At 47.7% G+C, this 19892-nt stretch overlaps 1 protein-coding gene across 2 annotated transcripts in view; it reads left to right on the top strand.

Annotated features, from left to right (window-relative positions):
* LOC119163079 (ribitol-5-phosphate xylosyltransferase 1-like) overlaps positions 1-19892 on the top strand; it is a 161730-nt gene that overhangs the window by 115490 nt on the left and 26348 nt on the right. For both annotated transcript variants that reach the window (XM_075874331.1, XM_037415013.2), the window contains exons 3-4: positions 6773-6872; positions 19575-19883. In XM_075874331.1, the coding sequence (XP_075730446.1) occupies positions 6773-6872; positions 19575-19883 (409 nt within the window). The remainder of the gene's footprint in view (positions 1-6772; positions 6873-19574; positions 19884-19892) is intronic.

Raw genomic sequence — 19892 nt, 5'->3', positions numbered from 1 at the left:
GCATGTTTTCCAGCAAACGTATAAAGGTACTCGGTCACGTCGTTTTAGAAGACAGAGTCCGGCTATATTCCGACAAGATAGCCGCTGTACTGCAGTTTCCTCAGCCTTCCACCCAAAAGACGTTGCGCAGTTTTCTTGGCCTGGTGTCCTACTTTCGTCGTTTTATATGCAACTTTGTGACAATAGCGGCTCCCCTAAATAAGCTATTAGTCACTTGTGTTCCTTTCGCTTGGTCCGACGACTGCGAGTTTACATTTAAGGTTATTAAAAAATGCCTGACTTCCGGACCAGTGCTTCCCCACTTTGACGAGAGAGCGCCTACTATTTTCTACACTGGCGCAAGCGCACAAGGTATCGGAGCAATTTCCGGAGCCCTCAACTACGGCGTTTCTCATAATCATGTGGTGGTTTTGGGACGTTAAACCCCGCATATCACTCAATCTATCATCAGTCAAGGTATCGGAGCTGTACTTTTGCAGTATTATGCCGCCTCTAAAGAGCAGGTTGTGGCATACGCCAGTCAGACTCTGTTGACAGCGGAGAACTACACGATCACGGAGCAAGAGTGCCTGGCTATTATTGTCTGGTCGATACTGAAAATCTGCCCGTACCTCTACGGTCGGCGCTTCACTATCGTCACAGACCATCACTCACTGTGTTGGCTGTCCTTGACAAAGAATATGTCAGAACGTCTAGGGCGTTGAGTGCTGCGCTTGCAAGAGTATGACTTTACCATCACATATAAGTCTGGCAAATGTCATCATGATGTCGACGCGCTGTCCCGATGCTCAGTTTCACTTTCTCTCGACAATACGCCCTTCGCATCGCATCCTAGGAGTTTTGACATCCCGCTGCCTCACGACACCTGTTGATCACCTCACTGGACCAAATTGATTGATTGATTAATTGATTGACACGTGCGCCCAAAGCTGAGCACATGGGCCTACAACATTTTCGCCTCCATCGGAAATGCAGCCGCTGCAGCCGGCATTCGATCCCGCGACCTGAGTGTCAGCAGCCACCTTAGCCACCAGACCACCGTGGCGAGGCCACTGGACCCAACTCAACCTTCTTCGCAATCCGGTTTCTGTTCACTTCAGCGGGCCGACTCCTACTGTCGAACTCTCATTGACTACATGTGCGGCATCACTAAACTACCCAACAGTCACTTCAGACGCCAGCTTCGACAATTACGCCTCGACGACGGTGTGCTCGAACACTATATTTATCATCCCACGGGCAACAAGTAAGTGCTAGTTCTTCCCCTCTGCCTTTGTCTTCGCGTTTTAGAAGCATTTCACGGTGACACTGCTGCTGATCATCTAGGTTTTCGCAAGACTTACGACCGCATCAGAACCCGCTGTTTCTGGCCTGGCTTGTCTACTTGGTAGCCAAATACGTTGGCTCATGCGCGTCATGTCAACACCGTAAGCGATCCACGTCTCCACCCGCCGGTTTCCTGCAGCATCTTCCCTGTCCTACAACACCCGTTGAATTTGTCGGAATCGACTTGTATGGTCATTTGCCGTTCACGTCTAATGGTCACTGCAGTCGATCATTTGACAAGATATGCCGAGACTGCGCCTCTTTAGTCCGGTACGACTACAGAAGTCATCGAATTTTTTTCGCAATCCACCGTCTAGTGCCATGGAGCTCCACGCGCTCTTCTGAGCGACCGGCGCAAAGCCTTCATTTCGTGCATTCTCGAGGATGTCCTACGGGCCTGTAGAACGACGCAGAAAACCACATCTATGTACCACCCACAGACAAACGGCCTTACTGAGAACTTTCACCGAACGCTCTGTGACATGATCTCCATGTACCTACGTCTGGATAAAAAATACCGGGACAATATTTTACTGTTTGTCACCTTCGCATATAATACCGCAACAAAAAAAAACTGGCCACAGCCTTTTCTTTCTTGTGTATAGACAATTTGGATCCTTAGTCTTCGACACGGCATTCTTTGCACAAGCTCCATCCAGTACTTTCCTATTAGAAGAGTTCGCAACTCGAGCCACGCAATACCAGGAAATTGCTCGGCTCAACACGGAAGCCACTCAAGAAGAACGAAAACGTTGCTGCGATATAGCAAAAGACACGACGTGATTCCCTTTATCTCTTTGTTTCTTTACATTGACATGACTAGAAGGGCACACCGAACAATTTCTGCAACTAGTGACATGATGCACGACAAGAAATGCACAGAATGAAGAAACATGAGTGGGCATGTTATTGTGTAAGATTATGTGCAGTATACACAGTAACCATGATTTCTTACAATAAATGAAAGAAACTCTGTGGAAGCAGTGTCTCAAGCAGCAAACAGACACATTACATAGCAGAATACTGTTTATTATCTTTTTCATTTGACACGAAGATTATCCTGCGCATTACATGTCATATTATATGCCCCATATGTTACCCAAAATTTGCGAGAATTGCCACATGCACACTTGGATTGTTGCATTGCCATTCACACCTTTCGTATGTGGGAACCACGCCTGCAAGTGAAAGGTGTCCCTGAAAAGCAAGGAATAGGCAACGGGAGAGGACGAAATCACTCTACCATGCTGTCAAAGAGATTTTCAGCAATATGTCTCATACAGTTGCTTGTTTCCTTACAGCTGGACGAAAAATAGCGCATACTGATTTAACCAAAATCGTCTTTTTTACTACCCGCCATGGTGGTCCAATGGTTATGGTGCTCTAGTGCTGACCCACAAGTAGCAGATCGAATCCCTGTCTTATTTTCGATGTTGGCGTAAATGATTGAGGCCTGTGCACTTTGGTTCTTTAACATGCGCCTAAATTAATGTGGTAAAATTTCCAGAGCGGTCCAATATGGCGTCTCTCGTAATCATATCGTGGTTTTGGGATGTTAAACCCCATCAGTTGATCATTAACAACTATGTTTTTACTGTTGTTCATGAAATCCCAATCCAAAAATCACTTCAGTTAACTTTCTTCCTTGATTTTTAGCAGGCGCCTATGGGTGATATACACACACACAATCTGCTGAAGCCATCTATGTTCCCGGTAAAGAACAGAAAGAATGTCATCCGGGCAAATTTCTATTTCACGGTGGACGTTCAGAGAGCGATGCCAAACAATCTTTCATTTGTTGTTGTAGCTCTCAGTTACAACTTTAGGTGTCTCAGTGATGAAAAAGAGCTTTCTGCTTCAGCTGTGCTCACTGGCAGAGTTACGGAAATCTTTAGAAGATGGTGCACGTTTTGGAAGAATACCTCTGGGCAATCGGCAACCGCTTGAATCGTAGACATGCTCAGCATTTCTCACTTCTCTCGCTTCCATTTCACAGCCCATACTGCTAACTCCTCTTGCAATGCCAAAGTTGAGATAATGTTCGAGTATACATGCCAGTAAACTTCTCGTCATTGGGAAGAGTGGCAGATTCGGGAATGTTCTGTGGCAGAAGCAAAGAAAGCATCTTCAAGGTGTGCCAATTCTTTTTAAAGCGCTCATTGAACTAGTATAATAAATAGTCCAGAAAAGGTTAGAAAAACTGAAAGCCTAAAGTGCTCTTCAGCGCTAGCCACTGGCACGTTACTTCGATGAAGCTGCCTACCTGGGACAAGCGGCATCCTCATTTTCGACAGTTGTCAAGTGTGCATTGAAAGCAGCGGTGCCTTTCAAGAAATAATCATCAAGCGTTATATCATACGGTGTTTTGGCGCGACCATCTAGTCTCATAGAAGGGCGCTGATCTACCCAGGACATGAACTACCTATAGCAATACGTGTAGGCAGCGTATTTCAAGGAGCTGACTTCGAATTGCTTGGAAGCAACGCGCTCAGCAAAATTCGGGCAGTGACCCTGATTGCAAGAAATGAGAACTTTAGTGACGATACATGTCGGCTGGTAAAGTTTCGCCTTAAACACTAGCGCTCGTTTCTCGCCTGGCGGAAAGATTCGCGTGTATACATTTCCTCCACTTCCCTTCAGATGCCGGTAAGGTTGCACTGGCCCAGTATCTTACTCTGCGCGCGAGACGTCGCACATTTGTGATTGAGCCCATACGGAAGTCTGGTAGTTTCTGTTGCGTGGTGATGAAATACCACAAACGTGAATGAACGCAAAGGAGTCGATGGCAGCAGCGAAATTCTAGCGACTCTCATCAGAATGCTCAAAACAGACAATGAACAGGCATAGACTGGGCACAGTAGAGTGTAAGTAAACTTGGGGTGCTTGTGCTGGCAGTTATCGTCAGAGTTCGCGCTTTTTGAGGAATCGATTATGGTGCACTATTCTCTGAACAACTCCGTAGTTCATTCCTTCATCACTGGTGAACCCATCACTGAAGGTTTTGTGTGGTGCGAGGCTGCTCCTGTTCATGCTGGTGTAATTGCTAGAAGTGTGAATGCACATATGCTACGTGGTGAAATATTCTGTACAATTATGAATCTGTTGACGTAAAGGGAAATGTCGGCTGCATGCTTGCAAATACTGGTACACACCTTGTCACAACGCTATTGTTTCAGGGAGCCAAGTGACGAAAGCTACGAAAAAAGAACGAGAACATTCCATGTTTTTTTCACGTATTCAGGTGTTTTAGCACACATATACGCAGCGAACAAGATAGTTTTATGTGGGTAGGTATAGTCCAGTCGCACATGCACTTTCAATTGATACCAAGTGAAAATTTCTCACCATTCACATTGTCCTCACAGATTGCACAATGAAACCTCTACAATTGAAGTACTTCATTGCTATCAAAAGTCACAGTGCAACTGAACATCTGCCTGAAAAATAACGTGTGCGAAATCGTGTTGCCAATGTGCATGCATCATATCTTACAAAAAAAAAATTTACCTATTGCATATCGCAAGCATGCTTGGATGTACGCAGTAAAGTAAAAAAAATGTTGACTAAAAGCTACCACTGCGTCAAGGCTGCTTGACATATAGAGATTAACATAAAAATAATTCCCATAGACATGCAGTCACAGACATCGACAGTAAGAAGTTCGCTCAGCAGAGCAAGCAGACCACAATGTAATCATGAATGTACAAAAACATGCTGTGCATACCTCTCATTCCTCTTAGTAAGCCGAACCGGCCTTGACTTGTGAAACGCACTTCGTCCCGACGAGGATTACGCCATCTACGCTTAACAGAGGTTCACGATGTCTTCTCTGAAAGGGGGGGGGTCATCGCAATAATCAGTTTTCGAAGACTACTCCATTCAATGGGGCGATGAGGGGCCGTTGCTCCAAATGATCACTGTACCTGTCGTTTATGGTATTTTACAGTACTTCTAACGGTACTGCCCTGACGCTGTGGTCTAATGGCTAAAGTACTCAGCTGCTGACCCGCAGGGTGCGGGATCCAATCCAGACTGCGGCGGCTTCATTTTTTGATGGAGGTGAAAATGCTTTAGGCCCGTAGGCTCAGATTTGGGTGCACGTTCAAGAACCCCTGGTGCTTTAAAGATCCGGAGCCCTCCACTATGGCGTGTCTCATAATCATATGGTGGTTTCGGGACGTAAACCCCACATATCAATCAATTATTCTTACAATACTTTTACTAACTCTCTTCACAACCTTACGCATGGGGAGAGGGAAAATCTAAACACTTGATATACATGTACACCATCTGTTTAAACTACCGCCGATAGTGACGTCACAGAGAAAAGCTGATGCCTGTCCTCCCCCCCTGTCGGGTCGGTGTGCACCCCTCCCTTGAAAAAAAATTTCTGGCTACACCCCTGATGTGAACTGTATGAGTGGCTGTTTTAAAGGCCGACCCATTGCAAAGCACTCGGACATATTTGATGATCATCCTGAGTGAAATCGTCAACAGAGTGAGCAGCTGCATAGGTTAGTGCTTTTCCTTGCAGACAGGTAGTGGGTAGTTCGCAAGTTCGTTGGAGAAAGAATAGTGGCACAGCGGGCACTTCGCAAGTGTACTTGCAGCAGGCATTGCAGGGAAGTTTTAAATGGCCAGTGTTACACAGACGTTCTTTTTCTCAAGGCATGGTTTAGGTGTCCACTGAGACGCAAAGCGAGGCTAGCAGTTGGGAAGGCCATGTGTACTACTGTTGCCTACTACTTTGAAGGCAAAGTTCGAGCATCTTTCAATTTTTAATTAATAAATTTGCCAGTCCCTGATACAAATATTTAGAACAGCCTTTGTTTTTCAACGTGCATGTGTACGCCAATGAAAAGCCAGAATGTAAATCACCCATTGGAAGATCGCCATGTTAGCCAGACGATTGCTATTAGCACTTAATTCTTTAAATTTAAGAGATATATACAGAGCAATTATAAAAAGCATTAATTTACTGGATACCGTGTTTATTTATGTACCTATTTACTTGCTTTTCTACCTATTTACAACTCTGTTTGAGCAAATGCCAACAGCTGACCTGCCTTGTGACATGTCATTAGTTGCACAAAACAGCTTATAAATGTAATATATGTGCATAGTACATCATTGCCACTATACAGCTTACTAAAGTGAATACTGAAAGGCTAGATTTCAGATAAGTAAATTTACAAAATGAAAGTACCTTATAAACTCGTGTACACCTAACATTTTCTGTTCACAAACTTTGCCCATATGCTCAATTGAAAATACATATCTATACAAGATTAACTTGCATTGTAGGCTGGCTGTAGCCAGGTGTGCATTGCTGACTGCGATGAATGATGAAACAGTGTTCACTGCACCTCACTGACTGGTCCAAAACAATGCGCCTCTAAAATGCTTTCGCTTCTGCCAAACAACGATTTCTTGATGCACTGTGCAGGCTTATACCTGTGGGAGCACATCTTCAACGGCAAACTGGAACCAAAGGGAGATGGATCATGGAGCTACGGCTTCAGGAAGGTTGGCAACCTCAAGTTCAAGTGAGAATCACAATTGTCTAGCATCTATGTGATAAACCTTGCGGTGTTGCCTTTATCGCATGTTCAATACATGTTGCATCACAAGCTATGTAATGTAAAAGGTACCTTAAAATTTAGTGTGAATAAACATGAGTACATAAGCAAAAGCTACGCTTGAGCAAAGCGTAGTGATCGTTATGTTGTGGCTGGTGCAGCATGTGGCCAACTAGATTTGGAAGCAAAATCAATTTTAAAAATGACCTTTCATTGTACAACTTTGGCTTCAAATTGTTATGTAGTCAAACGAACATGCTAGTTGTGGATATGCCTGTTGTGGACATGCTTGTTGTGAAAATGCCTGTTGTGCCTTCATTTCTTTCATATGTGAATCTTGTTCTGTATTTTGTATTACCCACTCCTGCTTACAGCCTCATCAGCTTGCTAGCTGCACTCCGTAAATAAGTACGTAAATAGTATGTAAGTGTTATCAAGTGACTTACAGGTCAGCCTTGTTCTGCTATTGAGTCAGGAGTATGTACATGCATGCCACTTTGCATGAAATTGTAGTGACGAATCACTATGCATAGAGTTGTAGCAACAAATTACTATGCATAAAGTATTAGGTACAAATTACTATGTCGAAGTAGATGCTATTGTATATATGTATGCCTTTCAAAGAGTGCAATTATACCTTTAGCGCTTTCTTTTTGCCAGAATTAGTAAGTTTTACCATTAGTAAGTCACAGAAGTGCATTTAATCAGTGTAAAATGCTATGGTGCCCTTTGGTTGGTAAAAATCTAAGCGATTTCACAGCTCATGTTCGGGTCTCGGGCCTGGCACTGTTGAAACAATAAAATTATCAAAGTGACAGTGACAAATATCCAAAATACTTTGTTGGGCATTTAAATATCGTCACAGGGTCGTGACGTGGCCGAAGACAGGAGACCTTGTGTTGGAATTTAACTGTTTATTTGGGCCAACCTGTGCCCGGTAAACGGAAAGTCTGATTACAGTAGCAGTCTTGGACTGATAGCAGCGAACGGAGGGTCGGCCGTTGCTCAACTACTGACAAGCGGCGAAGTGCGTCGGCATTTATACTCTTGCCATGGAATGTTCTAGCGTTATCGCTGGCGGTGGCATAGGTTCCAGAATAATCTGTACAGTTTGCAGAGTGGGCGTGATCTTATCGAAATGATCTACTAAAGTCCGGAAGCTTCTCGAAAACTGCACGTGCGATTTGCGCGGAGAATTGTGTAGTGCTTTGGGGCGATAACAAAACTTGAGAAATGGAACGTGGCATTGCCCCCCTCTTGAAAAGGCATCGTCCCAATGCTTTAACTGAAGATGAAGTACAACAATAATGCAAGAAAGTACAATGAATAAATTACGATACAGTAATAATAAAAAAAAAACACTGTTTCAGTTTGTTAACGCGCATGAAACAGCTTGAGGCGTGCGACATGGATGACTTCAGGTCGCGATCCGCATCATTGAGAGTTCGCGATGCCGTCGGGGACAACCTCGTAATCAAGTGGGCCGAGACGTCGAACCACTCTGTACTGTCCGAAGTACCGTCGCAGAAGCTTTTCACTTAGTCCACGTCGGCGTATCGGCGTGCATACCCAAACACGTTCACCGGGCTGGTATTCCACGAAGCGTCGTCGAAAATTGTAATGGCGGCTGTCGGTCGTCTGTTGACTCTTGATACGGAATCGCGCGAGTTGTCGGGCTTCTTCGGCGCGTTGAAGGTACTCACTCACATCGAGGTTTTTTTCGTCGGTGACATTGGGTAACATGGCATCGAGCGTCGTTGCCGGGCTCTTTCCATACACCAATTTGTATGGAGATATCTGCGTCGTCTCCTGCACCGCGGTGTTGTATGCGAAAGTCACGTACGGAAAAATGGCGTCCCATGTCTTGTGTTCGACATCGACGTACATTGCCTGCTTGTCAGCGATCGTCTTGTTAAGGGGGGGCGCGGCAAGTAAAGTGCCGATTTTGGTCAAAATATGCGATTTTCTGATTTATTTTTTTTCGTAATCTTCAGACCTTCAACTTCCTTGTTCTAAAATATTACAGCGAAACGTGCGCTACAAATCCCGCAAATAGTGTTTTTGCCGAGGCTAGTCGCCGAAAAGTGCGAAAAAAAAGCCCCTGAAACGGTGTTGTTCACGCCGCACAAACGCGCCAAGTTGTTGACCGTGGGCCGCCATTTTGGTAGCTTTGGAAAGAGGAGAAAGCCGGCTTCCCGATGGTCGCGGTCTCGTATTTCGCCGAGTGAAAATAAAAGCGCGAGGAGCAAGTAAAAAAACGAAAACGAAGAACGGCAATTGGCTGCGCGGGTCACGTGGTAGCAGGCGCGACCTCTTACTGGTCAAAGCTGCGCCGCGCACCTTGGCAACCTTGGAAGCGCGAGCGCATCTGCGGCCGCCGTGTCGAGAATCATCCGGCGTGCGCTTCGTTTTTTGCCAGTTTGCTGTTTTTGTGATAGTTCGCGTGCTTTTTTTACCAAGCTTTGTTTACATCGGTGGTCTCTTCTGAGTGCTTGCTCATACTGCGGTGCTATGTTGCCGCAAAAAAAGTTCCGGAGCGTCCACAAGTACGGCAAGCGTCGGAAAGCTTGGAACAAAGGGCAGACGACTGCGGCTGCCGTCCCAGTCGCAGTTCCGGACGGAGCATGCTCTTCAAGCGTCACGGAGCCTCTACTCAGACCCTTCGCTGATTGTTGTGAGGCCGAGAGTGTGGAAGGTGCCACATCGTCGTATGTCAGACCGCCGGATGCCGTCGACCGTGATGGACGCTCTCGCGAACCCGATTGCGGTGGCACCGCGTCGGCAGCCGTTGCAACTCCGGGCGTGCGCGCGTCGAACATTCTATCGCGAGTTTCGGCCCAGATTCCGAGCAGTGAAGAAATCGCGCAGCGGGCGCAGACAAGGCGGGATGTTTTGGATGCCGTAGCATCGAAGTCCGCTTCAAAGCGGAAGCTCGAGCTTCTGAACGAAGGCTGCGACGAAAATGACGGCGGTAAGGACTCCACATTCTTCATTGTAAATAAGAAGATGCTGAACGGTCTGCTTTCGTCAGTAAAGTGCAACAAGTGCGACGAAGGGTCGATACGCCTCGAGACTACGCACTGCCTTGGACTCGCGGCGAGGATGGAACTTTTTTGTGACAATTGTGGCAGAGTGAACAGTGCGTGGTCGTCCCCGAGGTGCTCCGGGCAACAAAAAACGAACCCCTTTGAGGTAAACGTGCGTGTTTTGAGGGCTGTGCAGTCAGTTGGCAGAAAACAATCTGCCATAAATGACATTTTTTCTGCGATGGACATTTCGCATCGAGCACTGCACCACAAGTCCTACCAGAGACTGCAAAGGAAGTACAGCCACCCTGCCACCACATCAGCTGCCACCCGCATTGAAGCAGAAAGTGCACAGAAGGTGCATGACATTTACAAGGACCTAGGAGGAGTGCCAGGCAACATTGACGTCATTTACGACGGCACGTGGATGACGAGGGGGCACAGAAGTCATATTGGCGTGGGCTGTGTAATCGAGCTGTACACAGGCTTGGTCTTGGACCACTGTGTCCTGTCCAACTACTGCCAAGGCTGTGCTGTTGGCCCCAAGCCTGGTGACGACAACTATGAGGAGTGGCTTGAGAAACACAAGCCACAGTGCCAAAAGAACACCGATGCTAATGCAGGCCAAATGGAAGTAGAAGCAGCTAGGATCATGTTTGAAAGATCGTTTACCAAGTACAAGCTTCGATACATCAATGTGCTCTGCGACGGTGACAGCCGTACGTACCTTGCCCTCACGCAAGACAAGGTGTATGGCTACATGGTGATTAAGAAACAGGAGTGTGTGAACCATGTGAAAAAAAGAATGGGCACTTCCTTGCGCAACCTTCTTGATGAGCACAAATCCAAAGGCCGAGGACTGAGCATGGGTGGCAAAGGCCGGCTGACGCAGGGCCTGATAAAGAAGTTGACGAATTATTATGGCTGGGCCATTAAGAGCCACCCCAACGATGTTCCTGGCATGGAGAGGGCCATCATGGCCACTTATTACCATGTAACATCCACAGACCAGGATCCACACCACAACCTGTGCCCAAGTGGGACTGACTCCTGGTGCCCGCACAATCAGGCATTGGCCAAGGGAGAGCCGCTGCCGCCTCACAAACATAAACTGCCCCCTCACGTGCGAGTGGCACTGCTGCCAATCTACAAGCGCCTCTCGAACAAAGAGCTCCTTGAAAGGTGTGCGCAGGGAAAAACCCAGAACGCTGTGGAGAGTATGAACAGCCTCATTTGGTCACTCCAGTCCAAGAGCCAGTTCGCCTCCCTTCGAAGTGTGGAAAGTGCAGTTGCAGATGCAGTCTGCCGTTTCAATGGTGGATGCAAGAGTGCGCTGCAAGAGATCACTGCTCAACTGGGCTTCAATCCAGGAGACTGCTTTTTGCGGCGAGCAGCCGAAAAGGATGCCAAAAGGGTAAAGAGGGCTCAAAAGGCGCATTGTTCCACGACAAAGAAGCGCAAAACTGGGTTGCGCTCTACAGAGGCCAAGGCCACAGCATCTCAGGATTACTGCCCAGGAGGATTCTGAGTGTTTTAGGCATGTTGTGAACTTCCAAACAAGAGTGAACTTTCAAAGTCAGTTTTCTCAACTCTTGATTTTCGCCTATGTGCCTTCGCTAGAACATCCGTCATTTTCTAACAAAGACTGATAGAGTCGTTCCGTTTTTTGCACTAGGCTCAGGAGGCCTTTAGCAGTGCAATAAAGCTTTATCTCTCTTCTTACTCATCATTTAAAATTTTTAGAACACATTTTATAATTACTGCGATGTGTGCGCAAAACAACATTCATGTTTTGGAAATTTTATTTATGGTTACAAGAACTAGAAAAATCAACTAATAGCTTCTTTGCACAAGTTGATGCTTTGGGAACATAATAATATGAAAAAATAATTTCATTTAGCAATAATTATCTCTAAGTGTGAAGAGCATTAATTAGTATAATTATGCTTGTAACTCAAAAAGTACAAGAGGTATTTGAAAACTGTTTTCATATTTGGAATCCTCACAATCATCCACATACACACACCAAATTTCATCACAAACAGTACATTAATAAAAAAATTAGTTTTACTTGCCACGTCCCCCCTTAAGCCGCTCAGTGAGGCCGTTGGTCTGTGGGTGGTACGCTGTCGTCCGGCGGTGGTTTGTCTGGCTGTATGCCAAGATTGCTTGAGTTAAGTCGGCAGTAAATGCAGTTCCTCTGTCGGTGATGAGGACCTCCGGGGCGCCGTGATGTAGGGCGATATTTTCGATGAAGAACTTAGCTACCTCGGATGCACTGCCTTTGGGAAGGGCTTTTGTCTCGGTGTAGCGGGTGAGGTACTCGGTAGCTACCACGATCCACTTGTTTCCGAAAGACGACGTCAGGAACGGCCCCAGTAGGTCCATACCAACCTGCTGGAAAGGTCAGCTAGGTGGTTCAATTGGCTGCAGAAGTCCCGCTGGCCTTGTCGGTGGTGTCTTGCGTCGCTGACAGTCCCGGCATGTCCTCACATAACGAGTGACGTCAGTGGAAAGACGTGGCCAGTAGTACCTTTCTTGTATCCTCGCGAGCGTGCGAGAAACACCGAGGTGCCCTGCCGTCGGATCGTCATGCAGGGCCTGCAGGAGTTCTGGTCGCAGAGCTGAAGGCACCACAAGGAGGTACTTGACTCGGAGTGGTGAAAAGTTTTTCTTTTGGAGAAGACCGTTTCACTGGAAGAACGACGCAAGTGCGCGCTTGAATACCTTCGGGATTTCGGCGGTCCTGCCTTCGAGGTATTCTATTAGGGCCTTAAGTTCCGGGTCAGCCCGCTGTCGTTCAGTGAAGTCGGCGGTAGTTATCGTTCCCAAGGAGTAGTCGTCATCCGGGTCGTCGGGTGGTGGTTGGTCGACAGGCGCACGAGAGAGACAGTCGGCGTCGGAGTGTTTCTTGCCGGACTTGTAAATGACAGTAATGTCATATTCTTGAAGTCTCAGGCTCCATCGTGCAAGGCGACCTGAAGGGTCCTTCAAGGTGGCTAGCCAACGCAAGGCGTGGTGGTCGCTCACAACTTTGAAGGGCCTGCCGTAGAGGCAGGGGCGAAATTTCGACGTAGCCCAGATGATGGCGAGGCACTCCTTTTCTGTTGTGGAATAATTGGCTTCTGCTTTGGATAGCGATCGGCTGGGGTAACTAATAACCCTTTCAAGTCCGTGAGCCCTCCGCACAAGAACGGCACCAAGACCTACGCTGCTTGCGTCAGTGTGTATTTCTGTCTCGGCAAATTAGTCGAAATGGGCAAGTAAAGGAGGCGTCTGCAGGCGATGTTTAAGCTCCTGAAAGCGTGTTCCTGCAGCGTCTCCCACTTGAACTCCACGTCGGCCTTAGTAAGGTTAGTGAGAGGATCGGCGATGCGGGCGCAGTTTTTCACGAACCGCCTATAATAGGCGCACAGGCCCAGATATCAGCGCACCGCCTTCTTGTCAGTGGGGGGCGGGAAGTCGGCGATGGCAGCTGTTTTTCGTGGATCGGGACGAACTCCAGACTTGCTAATAACGTGCCCCAGAAACAAGAGCTCCTCGTACACAAATCTGCACTTTTCTGGCTTCAGTGTGAGTCCGGACGTGTGGATGGCTTGAAGTACAGCTTCAAGGTGCCGAAGATGCTCGTCGAAACTCGAGGAAAACACGACGACGTCGTCCAAGTACACAAGACAAGTCTGCCACTTCAATCCTGCCAGTACTATATCCATAATGCGTTGAAAACTTGCAGGCGCTGAGCAAAGACCGAAGGGCATCACCTTGAACTCGAAGAGGCCGTTCGATGTTATAAACGCCGTCTTCTCTCGGTCTCTTTTGTCGACTTCGATTTGCCAATAGCCAGTCTTGAGGTCCATTGACGAAAAGTACTCGGCGTTATGGAGCCGATCAAGTGCGTCGTCTATTCGTGGGAGAGGATACACGTCCTTTCTTGTGATTTTGTTCAGGCGGCGATAATCGACGCAGAAACGTAGGCTCCCATCCTTTTTCTTCATTAACACCTCGGGGGATGCCCATGGACTCTTGGACGGCTGGATAATGTCATCCCGCAGCATTTCATCAACTTGTCTCTTCATGGACTCACGTTCGTCGAAACCCTGTACGGACTCTGACGGAGTGGTCTGGCATTTTCTTTGGTTATGATGCGATGTTTCGTGATTGGGGTCTGCCGAATTTTTGATGACGACAAAAAGCAATTTTCGTATTGCAGGAGCAGGGCCTTGAGCTGTTCTTGCTTTCGGTTCGGAAGTCTGGGATTGACATCGAAAGCTATGGGAGGGGCTTGGTTCCTCTGCGCAGATTCCGCAGAATCGGCGAGGGCGAAAGCACTGGTGGCTTCGACAATTTCTTCTATGTATGCGACCGTTGTTCCTTTGTTCACATGTTTGTACTCATTGCTGAAATTCGTGAGCATAACCGTTGCTTTGCCTCCCCGCAGCTCTGCAATTCCTCTTGCGACGCAAATATTTCGGGTGACCAACAGATGCTGACTGCCTTCAATGACGCCTTCCAAGTCAGGTGATTTAGGAGCGCCGACTGAAATAATGACACTTGAACGAGGCGGAATGGTGACTTGTTCTTCCAGCACATTCAAGGCATGGTTTCCTGACGGCGTGCGCGGCGGTAGTGCTTCTTCTGTGGTTGACGTTATCAACTTTGTCTTTAGGTTGATGACAGCACCATGGAGGCATAAGAAGTCCATGCTAAGGATGACATCTCTCGAGCAACACTGTAGGACTACAAAGTCTCTAGGATAAATACGGCCGTTAATGGTGACTCTCGCTGTGCAGATTCCTGCAGGCGTTACAAGATGACCTTCGGCTGTGCGGATTTCAGGGCCTTCCCAAGCTGACCTAACTTTCTTTAACTTCGCGGCGAACGACCCACTGATGACCGAGTAGTCGGCTCCAGTATCGACGAGAGTGGTCACACTGTGGCCGTCGATAAGAATGTCCAGGTCGCTAGTTCGCCGTTTCGCATTACAGTTAGGGCGTGGCGTCGGGTCACGGCGGTGTCGGCTTGTTCCGCTGCTTCCATTTTGCGTCGTAAGGTCACCTTTGGTAAGTAAGGTTTCGCTGTCAAGGCTTTGCCTGGTTGGCGTTGTGTTCGGAAAGATCCGTCGCGGCGTCGCCGTCGTCAGAGGATCTTCGGTATTTCGTCGCACAGCAACCGCACCTCCATCGGTTGCTGCCCTTAGTTTCCCGGATACGGGCTAGGAGACCAGCCCCGCGTTGGGCCAGAGTGCGGCCGGGGGTGCGGTGACATGCGGCGGCTGGGGGATGGCGAACGGGAAGGACTTCGTGGTGTCCATTGAGTTCCTGTCAGGTAGTCGGCGATGTCACGTGGCCGTTCTCCTGGCTGCGGACGCGGTGCATTGACGGCGAAGCCACACAGTCCCATCTGTCGGTACTGGCAACGGCGGTATGTGTGTCTGGCCTCGCTGCAGTGGTAGCAGAGCGGGCAGTGGTTAGGGGTGCACCAGACGTCAGTCTTCCTCGGCGTACTGCGCTGGGCTGCTGGCGAACGGTAGGTCGTCGGTAAGGGTGGTGGCGGCGGTGGCGTCTGGCGACGGAAGTGCGATGGGGCAGCGTTTCGGCTCGCGTGGAGGAGGGGCTTGGCGGCGGGCTGCAGCAGCATAGCTCATGGCTTGCAGCTGAGTTTCTTGAGGCTGAGGAACGCACAGCGATTGCTGGATCTCCTGGTGTACGACGTCCGCGATGGATTCCACGTGAGGCTGCGCTGAAGGAAGTAATTTTTGCAGCTCTTCTTGCACGATCGCTCGGATCGTCTCACGCAAGTCCGTGGTTCCAAGCGCTTGAATGCCGGCGTAGCCGGTAGACGAGAAGCTACGGTTATATTCCCGCGTGCGCAACTCGAGCGTCTTCTCTATCGTAGATGCTTCTGAAATGAATTCGGCGACCGTCTTTGGCGGGTTTCTGATCAGCCCAGCGAAGAAATCCTGCTTTACTCCTCGCATGAGCAGACGGACCTTCTTCTCCTCGGACATGTCGGAGTCAGCGTGGCGGAAAAGTTTAATCATATCTTCAGTGAATAGCACCACGTTTTCATTTGGCATCTGCATGCGGGTTTCGAGGAGAGCTGCGGCCTTCTCTTTGCGCACAACACTTGCAAAAGCGGTAAGAAACCTGGCGAGAAAGACGTCCCACATTGTAAGGCTTCGCTCTTGATGCTCGAACCAGGTCCGAGCAGCATCTTCTAAGGCGGAATACACATGCCAGAGCTTGTCATCGTCTGTCCAGTCATTGAAGGCGGCGACGCGGTCGAACCTTTCGATCCAGCTTTCCGGATCTTCCAGTGGCGAACCGCGAAAAGTTGGCGGCTCTTTGGGTTGCCGGAGCAGGAGTGGTGCAGGCTGCACGGGGGCGGTCATGGTTGCAGTAGTTGATGTCGGGATCCGAGTCTGCCTGGCTGCTTCAGGAAGGGGCCCATACTCTGGTTGTAGTCCCCTCTGCCTGCGGCTTGTTCGCTGTTCAGGGTTAGCGTCCGTGTCTTCTTTGACGCTCGGGCTGGGGTCGCAGCTTGAAGGAGGCGTTCGGTACATGGAAGAAACAGCACCTCCACCAGATGTCACGGGGTCGTGACGTGGCCGAAGACAGGAGACTTTGTGTTGGAATTTAACTGTTTATTTGGGCGAACCTGTGCCCGGTAAACGGAAAGTCCGATTACAGTAGCAGTCTTGGACTGATAGCGGCGAACGGAGGGTCGGCCGTCGCTCAACTACTGACAAGCGGCGAAGTGCGTCGGCATTTATACTCTTGCCATGGAATGTTCTAGCGTTATCGCTGGTGGTGGCGTAGGTTCCAGAATAATCTGTACAGTTTGCAGAGTAGGCGTGATCTTATCGAAATGATCTTCTAAAGTCCGGAAGCTTCTCGAAAACTGCACGTGCGTTTTGTGCTGAGAATTGTGTAGTGTTTTGGGGCGATAACAAAACTTGAGAAATGGAACATGGCAAGATTCAGCAAAAAAATGATGTAATGGTCATTTGTGTATTGTTTTCTGAATACTTTCAATAATTGGGAATTACTGGCATTTTTCCCAGACCCACAAAATCTGAATTAACGAGCTTTTACTGTGCAATCACCCTATTCACTCGCGTAATGAATCCGCTTTCTTTCTTGAAAAATCGCAGCAAGTTGGGGGTGCATTTATTATGTGGGGCAAATTTTATGAAATCGTTTTTGGGATGAGCAAAAAATGCAGTAATTAATGCAAAAAAAAAGAAGTTAGGTTGCTTAGCCTTTCACAATTGACATACGCATACACTGTTTGAAAAAAAGCTTCCTTGTTTCATTTCACTCACCTTTGGTGGTTGATGGCGCTATCTTCTGCAAGCGGTCACCGCGCTGCCCGTGCATTCCATAAAAGCGTTTTGCAGCTATCTTTTCTCGCAATTGTTTAACTGCAACAGGGGTATCTGCTGTGATAATGAGGGGTGCCCAAAAGTGTGCGCTGAAACTCACTTTATCATCTTCGCATCAATCTCGCACAACGACCGCGCCATCGCCGTTGACATTGTAGCAAGTGACCAACATTTCAGCAAGCTGCCACCAATGTATCATAACGAATCGTTGATACTAAAATTAATGACAAAACACGACCACCACCTCGCTGTTCACTTGAAAAGTTACTGTAGAAAAGGCAGCCTATATCTTGCGTTCTTTGAAGTACGCGTGGATAACAAGCGCGAAAAGCAAATCGCAACCGAAATGAAAATTTGGGGTGCTACCATGTTGCGGAAACAGTCGCGATCTTTTCTGGGCAACAAGCAATTTTTTTCTGGTTTTCTAGGAACCTGTGACGCGATGTCGACGAAAGGCCCTTCGCAACCACCATGGCAACAGTCGTTGCTCGAAAATTATGTGCATGTGGTTGGGCCTTGAAGTTTTTCATTTGCAGGGTGCGACCGCCGGTTGTCACGGGTAGTTTTGTGGCCTTCACTCGCTGTGTGCTTCATCAGCTACGATGTCTACACTTGCACTGTTCGTGAGCTCCGCTGTGGTGCATAGATAATTAAAAAATAGTAGAGACATGGCGCACAGATAAAAAGAAAAGTAATGCGGCGTGCAGCAGTGAGTGAAAGGAAGGAGGGAGCGAGGCGAGATGGCCAAGAGATGTCGGCATAATTATAAAAAACAAAAGAGATTCAACGGGCAAGGAGGTGGCAAGTGTTGGTTAGCGGCACTGCAGCGGATGAATGTAGGGGGTGCGTTTATTACGCGGGGAAAAAAAAATTCAAATTTTGAGTACTGAAGTTGGGGGTGCATTTATCATGCGAGTGCGTTCATTGCGCGAGTAAATACGGTATATAGCAAGCAGAGGAAGCCGCTCGATCTGAACTTTTTTCGACGCCAGAGCCAAGGACATAGTGATAAGTTTTGCCACTTTTTATTCTTTTCTTTCTTTCCAGACATGTATGTATCAGCTCTGTACTGAACACAAGCGATGTTTTGCGCAATCGAATAGTGTTACAATGCCACTAAAGAATTGGTAGTATGAATGTATAAGAAAACGTCAAGAGCCTTATAGTGGCCCCAAATAAAGTGAGCTCAATAAATGTGATACCTGTTTCACATGGTGCACCACTAATTGTGCTTAAGCCCAATCGGGATCAAATTTCTCAACAGTAATTGGGTATACTATGTACTCGTAAATGAACAAAATGGGATCGAAATATTTGATCCAAATCAGGCCTGACTGTGATTAGAAGTGACTGTGTGACACTGATATGATTCAACATTTAGTGTTGTGCTAAATTAAGACCTGCAACATTGTAGAGATACTGAAGAAAACTTTTACCACTGAGATTTTCAGTAAGGCAGCGATTTGGGCTTCTTGGTTTGCCACTTGAAGACACATTGTTGCATGAATGAGCATGAATTGTGTGTTCGAATTAGATATTCAGCACGATTGAAAACTTGGGTGTTGAAATAAGTTAATGCAAGGTTATTTTCAGGTATAAACTAGAATAAAATAACAAAATTATCGAGTTTTTCACAAACTGCCACATCTAGTGGCTGTGCTGTGAACTAGAAGAGATGACATCACAGGTCTCCAGAAACATGAGCACCAGCCATGTCAGCCACTTCCCATGTATTTCAGCCCGCCCTGCTCCCACTACGGTTTCTAGGACCAGTGTAAACTGCGCTGGCAGCGAACAGTGCTCCCTGCTGGGTCACATTTCGACTTGAATGGAAAAGAGGGGTGAATTGATAGAAGTTAGCAGGACAGGAAAACATAGACCCTGCTTTCATGCTATGCACACGATGTCACAGCCACTGATATACTACTCTTAGCATGCTCACAATCCTTCCACAATACAACCAACTCTTCAGAAATATGCTAAATGACCTCTGTTTGTTGGAGCAGTCCCATCTTCCAAGTGGACTTTTTATGTTTTTTGGAAACATTTCAACTCGCGCACAGTAGATGGGAAAACGGAAGGCGAGAAGACAAACCCTTGCATATGTCTTCTCGCCTTCCACTTTCGCATCTACTGAGTGCGTGTTGAAATGTTTCCAAGAATGTCCTAAAACCAACTGGCTTAACTTTCCATACTATTGCATTTTATGTTTTTGTTTATTTACTCATTTGTATCCCTTCAACCTTGCTGAAAATGTAGGTTTAGGACTGGCCCTTGGATTGTGCCAACAACAGTACCCCAGGACGTGACGCACCTCGTCCTGGTGCTTAATGGACGAGAGCCCACCAAGGTGGCAGCTGCTCGGGCTTGGCTGGATGCCCTGCCTAGCTTCCATCGGCTCAAGGGAGTCGCCGTCGTCCTGTTAGGTGATGAGGCGTGCTCTGCAAACACTTGGCTGCTGCCATATCTCAAGTCACGCGGTGGCAGGGTGTCAGCTGCATTCATCATCTACGACACGCCGCTAGTGGACGATGTAGAGGTGTTTCAATGGCCCCTGGGTGTGGCCACGTGAGTTTT

The sequence above is a fragment of the Rhipicephalus microplus genome, chromosome 9 (assembly GCF_043290135.1).
Source record: "Rhipicephalus microplus isolate Deutch F79 chromosome 9, USDA_Rmic, whole genome shotgun sequence".
NCBI classification, from domain to species: Eukaryota; Metazoa; Arthropoda; class Arachnida; order Ixodida; family Ixodidae; genus Rhipicephalus; species Rhipicephalus microplus.
This window is presented reverse-complemented; position numbering and strand designations above follow the sequence as displayed.